Raw genomic sequence first — 7,719 nt, 5'->3', positions numbered from 1 at the left:
ACATTTTTGGGGAATTTTGTCCATCATATCATTCACAATCCTTCTGTAAGACAATAACACATTTTTAAAAAAATAATAGTTTTTTTAGCATTCTAAATCGTAAATAAATGCTAGCAAAAGTCAGCTCTCAATGGAGCAAATACGAGTCGCTCTATTTCGCCTGTAAAAAACCTCCAAGGTTTTATATCCATGCTATAAGTATATATGTCATGTAGTAACATGTATAATAACATGTAATATATACATGATGTAAGTACATATGTCATGTAGTAACATGTATAATAACATGTAATATATACATGATGTAAGTACATATGTCATGTAGTAACATGTATAATAACATGTAATATATACATGATGTAAGTACATATGTCATGTAGTAACATGTATAATAACATGTAATATATACATGATGTAAGTATATATGTCATGTAGTAACATTCATAATAACATGTAATATATACATGATGTAAGTACATATGTCATGTAGTAACATGTATAATAACATGTAATATATACATGATGTAAGTATATATGTCATGTAGTAACATTCATAATAACATGTAATATATACATGATGTAAGTATATATGTAATGTAGTAACATTCATAATAACATGTAATATATGCATGATATAAGTATATATGTCATAATAACATGTAATATATACATGATGTAAGTATATCTGTAATGTAGTAACATTCATAATAACATGTAATATATACATGATGTAAGTATACATGTCATGTAGTAACATTCATAATAACATGTAATATATGCATGATGTAAGTATATATGTAATGTAGTAACTTTTATAATAACACGTAATATATATATATATGATGCAAGTATATATGTAATGTAGTAACATTCATAATAACATGTAATATATACATGATGTAAGTATATATGTCATGTAGTAACATTCATAATAACATGTAATATATGCATGATGTAAGTATATATTTAATGTAGTAACATTCATAATAACATGTAACATTTACATGCTATAAGTATATATGTCATTTAGAAACATTCATAATAACATTGTTACAACATTACATATATACTTACATCATGTATATATTACATGTTATTATGAATGTTACTATCTGACATATATACTTACATCATCATGTATATATTACATGTTATTATGAATGTTACAACATTACATATATACTTATATCATGTATATATTACATGTTATTATGAATGTTACTACATTACATATATACTTACATCATGTATATATTACATGTTATTATGAATGTTACTACATGACATATATACTTACATCATGTATATATTACATATTATTATGAATGTTACTACATGACATACATACTTACATCATGTATATATTACATGTTATTATGACATATATACTTATATCATGCATATATTACATGTTATGAATGTTACTACATTACATATATACTTACATCATGTATATATTACATGTTATTATAAATATTACTACATGACATATATACTTACATCATGTAAATATTACGTTATTATAAATGTTACCACATGACATATATACTTACATCATGTATATATTACATGTTATTATAAATGTTACATGCTATAAGTATATATGTAATGTAGTAACATTCATAATAACATGGAATATTTACATGCTATAAGTTGTATAATATTTATGTATTTTGCTAATTTTAAGCATACAAATTAATTCCATAGATGCATCACGATGTTTACTTTTCCCTTCAACAACAACACTACTAATCATGGCAGACTTCATGAGCGACAACAATGACTACTTTGGGGACAAATGATGATACAGAAACTGATATTTTTGATACCGACTATGATCACAATGATTCCACAGCTGTGTGTTCAACAAATGTGGCTTTAGTCAACCACTTAGCATCGTGTAGCAGTATTGCTAAGTACTAAACAAGAAATACAAACTATGAACATAATATAACGACCACTTACTGTACAACGTCTGCTGTCAATGGGATGCCGACTGATGGTATGTTCATATCTTATCGTCATGCATGTAAAAAAATAAATTAAAAAAAATAAGTCTTTTCGTGTTGATTAGACGATAATTAGATGCCAAAGATGACCAACTCGTCAGATTACGTCCACATCCTTCTATTATCCAGGTGAGAGGCATGATTCATAATCCAGAATGAACTTTTACCAACTCAGAGCTCAGTATGCCATATAGCTCTCTGTGATCATGCCGCGGCTAAAAGTAGTCCCTCTGCGTTAGCGCTTATAACAACAATATTGCTAATAGTTGCTCAATATTCAGGTCAACAGGAGTATTGTTGGCGCTTTTTGGATGTTTTTAGATGGCGGAGTAGTGTACTCCCATTAGCTGCATTGTTAGCCACCTCTGACTTGCCATACTTTACGACTTAGATCGCATAGCGATTACATAGGGATTGTGAATGATTGTGAATTCCCCCCTTTAAATCCAAAGCCCCCTGCAGAAAAAAAACAACAACAAAACCCTCACCTCTCAATGCAAGCAAAACAGCTGCCATTTCCAGACGGGTTGGACAAAATGGACTCTATATTTACAGAGCTACAAACCTTGTTAGTCCTCCCAAACTGATCAATCCAAAGAGTGTTTGTCCGTTATAAAGCACACATATTCAAATCAAGTCAAATCCAAATCAAATCATGCAGGAAATGGCCATCAGTTTGGGAGTTTTAAAGGGAGGACAGAAGGCTGGGAGAAAAAAAAAAAAAAAAAAAAAAAGGTACAGAAGGTACGGTTGTATTTTTGCCTCATTCTTGTGAGAATCCTGCATTTGGCTGAATCATTAAGGAGTGGGACTATCCAGGGCTAGCTGCGGTGTGCTCAAACGACGACACTATTATCAGGTTAATAGTGCATTCTTAACTTGAGTGTTGTCCCGATACCAACATGTTGGTACCGGTACCGTATTCCGGTACTTTTCTAAATAAAGGGGACCACAAAAAATGTCATTATTGTCTTTATTGAAACAAAAAAACGTATGTTTATTATTGTAATTTATTCCTTAAATAAAATAGTGAACATACTAGACAACTTGTCTTTTAGTAGTAAGTAAACAAACAAAGACTCCTAATTAGTCTGCGGTGTAATTTATCTACCTATTATTTTGTCTACATTATGAGGGACAAACTGTAAAAATAGATTATTAATCCACTTGTTCATTTACTGTTAATATCTGCTTATTTTCTGTTTTAACATGTTCTATCTACACTTCTGTTCAAATGTAATAATCACTCATTCTTCTCTTCTTTGATACTTTGCATTAGTTTTGGATGATACCACACATTTAGGTATCGATCTGATACCAAGTAGTTACAGGATCATACATTGGTCACATTCAAAGTCCTCATGTGTCCAGGGACGTATTTACTCACTGTATGAACATAATATGAATTTTTAAAAAACGAAAGAAGATGTTGTGATGCCAAAAATAGTAGTATCGACTAGATACGCTCCTGTACTTGGTATCATTACAGTGGATCTCAGGTGTGGATCCAACCATGGCGTTTGTTTACATTGTGACGCCGGTGAGCTATTGTATCCTCCTACGGTGTGTAGTGAAGCATGTTTAGCTATTCCTCGTCCTCCAGTGATAATGCTACATGTAAGAAACTTACTTTATTTGTCGCCATGGAGACCGGGATTAGTGATTTAGAAGTAGCTAAAACACTGCGAATGGACGTTAGCCGCTAGCTAGCTAGCTGTGTCTTAAAGCAGGTCTTCCTGAGGGTGTTTCAGTGTTATAACTTCACTTTTATTAGGGACCGCAATGTCCCTTTGGGACAGAAGACCCTATTGTAATTGTAAAATTGTATTATTATTATACCGGCCGCCTCTTTGAGCTGTAATTTGACCCTCTTAACATGCTTCAAAACTCACCATATTTAACACACACATCAGGACTGGCGAAAATTGTTCATCTAATAAAAAAACCAAACCCCAAAACTCAAAATTGCGCTCAAGCGCCCCCTAGGAAAAAACACAGACAAAACTGCTTGTAACTTCCAGTAGGAATGTCGTAGAGACATGAAACAAAAACCTCTATGTAGGTGTGACTTAGACCTAGATTTCATACATTGACATCCTTCAGCAAAAATCAACAGGAAGTTGGCAATTCCCCCTTCAAAACAAAAGTTTACTAAAAACAGTCACTTTTGCCTCTTTGAGCTGTAATTTGACCCCCTTAACATGCTTCAAAACTCACCAAACTGGACACACACATCAGGACTGGCAAAAATTGCGATCTAATAAAAAAAAACCCAACCCCAAACTCAAAATTGCGCTCTAGCGCCCCCTAGGAAAACAACACAGACACAACTGCTCCTAGGAAGAAAACAGACAAAACTGCCTGTAACTTCCAGTAGGAATGTCGTAGAGACATGAAACAAAACCTCTATGTAGGTGTGACTTAGACCTAGATTTCATACATTGACATCCTTCAGCAAAAATCAACAGGAAGTTGGCAATTCCCCCTTCAAAACAAAAGTTTACTAAAAACAGTCACTTTTGCCTCTTTGAGCTGTAATTTGACGCCCTTAACATGCTTCAAAACTCACCAAACTTGACACACACATCAGGACTGGCAAAAATTGCGATCTAATAAAAAAAAAACAACCCCAAACTCAAAATTGTGCTCTAGCGCCCCCTAGGAAAACAACACAGACACAACTGCTCCTAGGTAGAAAACAGACAAAACTGCCTGTAACTTCCAGTAGGAATGTCGTAGAGACATGAAACAAAAACCTCTATGTAGGTGTGACTTAGACCTAGATTTCATACACTGACATCCTTCAGCAAAAATCAACAGGAAGTTGGCAATTCCCCCTTCAAAACAAAATTTTACTAAAAACAGTCACTTTTGCCTCTTTGAGCTGTAATTTGACCCCCTTAACATGCTTCAAAACTCACCAAACTGGACACACACATCAGGACTGGCAAAAATTGCGATCTAATAAAAAAAAAACCCAACCCCAAACTCAAAATTGCGCTCTAGCGCCCCCTAGGAAGACAACACAGACACAACTGCTCCTAGGTAGAAAACAGACAAAACTGCCTGTAACTTCCAGTAGGAATATCTTAGAGACATGAAACAAATACCTCTATGTAGGTCTCACTTAGACCTACATTTCATATATTGACAACCCCCGGCAAAAATCAACAGGAAGTTTGCAATTCCCCCTTCAAAACAAAAGTTTTGAAGGGGGAATTGCAAACTTTTGTAAAAAGTTTTGTAAAAACCGGTCACCTTTTTTCAAACATTTATCTCCTCTGAGCGCGTTTGTCGTGTCGGCTTCAAACTAGCACAGGGGAGAGATAGAACCCGTCTGATTAAAAGTTGACGAAAGAGTTTTAAATACGGCTACGGTTTGGATTTTATGTGCCGTCAAAGTCGGTCCCGTCAATCTTTACTTTTTACACCAAAATACGTCTATTCTCCCTTTTCTGTCTACACACTGTGTCTGCTTGTAAGTACTCTGTGTGTGTGCACTGCCCAACATGCTCCTCTGCTCGTAAAACCAGCTATGTCACCACGTGATGACGACGGGGTGGGGGGTGGGTTGGTACTTTTTATAGGCGGTATAGTACCGAATATGATTTATCAGTATCGCGGTACTATACTAGTACTGATATACCGTACAACCTTACTTCATTTACACTTTAAGTGAGGGATGAGGCAAAAACTAGCCAGACCTGCTGTACCTGCAGAGAAGGAAAGAAGAATAAACCATGTCGCAAAGCAAAGTAACGAGTGTGCCGTGCTTTCAAAAGGAACCCGGAACAACAACGGCAACAAAACACTTCTTCTTCTGTGATGTCATGTGACCTGCAGGTCCACCAATCACAGTCCAAGGAAAAAGAAGACGTCCACCTTGCTGTTTCTTTTTTTTGTGTTATATTTGAACAGCGTAGCAAGTGTGTAGTCCAGGGGGCGTGGCTATTGCTGCTGTTAGTCTCGTCCACCACCACAAGAAGAAGAAGAAGATTAAGAAGAAGAAGAAGAAGAAGAAAAGATCCACAGTTTGAGTTCTACTGCGAGGCCTGCGGCGGCGCGCTGTCGGCCTTGCTGTCCTGGCCGGCGTTGGCCACCTTGCCGCTCCACGGCCCGTTGTTGCCCAGCGCCGGCGAGCCGGTGAAGTCGTCCTCGTCGTCCAGGCCGTTGGTGGCGTCGTACTGCGTGTTCTCCAGGCGGGTGATCAGACGCTCGTCCTCGTCCCCGAACTCCCCGCCCATCAGGGTCGGCTCGCCCACCACCATCACGTCCTGGAGGGACCGAGACCAGGGAGTGAGTTTCTTCCACGAGACGCACATCTTTTTAATGACACCACAATCACTACATTGGCATAAATACGAATTTGAAAAAGTGACATCAATCAGTGTGTAAAGGATATCACCACATTATATGCTCACATATGCTACCCGGTGGTTGTTTGTGTACACTGCAGCAAAAAAAAAAAACACTGAACGGAAGCGGCAAGGCCGAAAACCAACATTACATCAATCAGTGTGTAAAGGATATCACCACATTATCTGCTCACAGATTGCTACCTGGTGGTTGTTTGTGTACACTGCAGCAAAAAAACACTGCACGTAAGCGGCAAGGCCAAAAACCAACATTTAATGCTGGTGATCTTGGATTCCTCGGACATTACTGCATCAAAAAGCGACATCGGTGTGTAAAGGATATCACCACTTTATCTGCTCACAGATTGCTACCCGGTGGTTGTTTGTGTACACTGCAGCAAAAAACAGCAACACTGCACGGAAGCGGCAAGGCCAAAAACCAACATTGAAAGCCTGTGACCTTGGATCTTTCGGGCGGTATTGCATTAAAAAGTGACATCAATCAGTGTGTAAAGGATATCACCACATTATCTGCTCACATATGCTACCTGGTGGTTGTTTGTGTACACTGCAGCAAAAAAAAAAACACTGAACGGAAGCGGCAAGGCCGAAAACCAACATTGAACGCCTGTGACCTTGGATCTTTCGGGCGGAATTGCATTCAAAAGTGACATCAATCAGTGTGTAAAGGATATCACCACATTATCTGCTCACAGATGCTACCTGGTGGTTGTTTGTGTACACTGCAGCAAAAAAAACACTGCACGTAAGCGGCAAGGCCAAAAACCAACATTTAATGCTGGTGATCTTGGATTCCTCGGACATTACTGCATCAAAAAGCGACATCGGTGTGTAAAGGATATCACCACTTTATCTGCTCACAGATTGCTACCCGGTGGTTGTTTGTGCACACTGCAGCAAAAAACAACAACACTGCACGTAAGCGGCAAGGCCAAAAACCAACATTGAACGCCTGTGACCTTGGATCTTTCGGGCGGAATTGCATTCAAAAGTGACATCAATCAGTGTGTAAAGGATATCACCACATTATCTGCTCACAGATGCTACCTGGTGGTTGTTTGTGTACACTTCAGCAAAAAAAAACACTGCACGTAAGCGACAAGGCCGAAAACCAACATTGAACGCCTGTGACCTTGGATCTTTCGGGCGGTATTGCATTAAAAAAGGGACATCAATCAGTGTGTAAAGGATATCACCACATTATCTGCTCACAGATGCTACCGGGTGGTTGTTTGTGCACACTGCAGCAAAAAAAAACACTGACCGAGCTATAGCGCCCCAAATGTTAAAGGTCTAACAAAATGATGTAGAACGTCCGGCGGGCCAGACTGACA

At 37.6% G+C, this 7,719-nt stretch overlaps 1 protein-coding gene across 4 annotated transcripts in view; it reads right to left on the bottom strand.

Moving 5' to 3' along the window:
- Positions 1-5,249: 5,249 nt before the first annotated feature.
- ldb2a (LIM domain binding 2a) overlaps positions 5,250-7,719 on the bottom strand; it is a 261,535-nt gene continuing 259,065 nt past the window's right edge. For all 4 annotated transcript variants that reach the window (XM_062039739.1, XM_062039740.1, XM_062039737.1 and 1 more), the window contains exon 9: positions 5,250-6,283. In XM_062039739.1, coding sequence (XP_061895723.1) covers positions 6,050-6,283 — 234 coding nt within the window. In that variant the 3' untranslated portion in view covers positions 5,250-6,049. The remainder of the gene's footprint in view (positions 6,284-7,719) is intronic.

The sequence above is a fragment of the Entelurus aequoreus genome, linkage group LG28, assembly GCF_033978785.1.
Source record: "Entelurus aequoreus isolate RoL-2023_Sb linkage group LG28, RoL_Eaeq_v1.1, whole genome shotgun sequence".
In the NCBI taxonomy this organism is placed as follows: Eukaryota; Metazoa; Chordata; class Actinopteri; order Syngnathiformes; family Syngnathidae; genus Entelurus; species Entelurus aequoreus.
The sequence above is the reverse complement of the archived record's forward strand: the minus strand, read 5'-3'. Positions and strand labels throughout refer to the sequence as shown.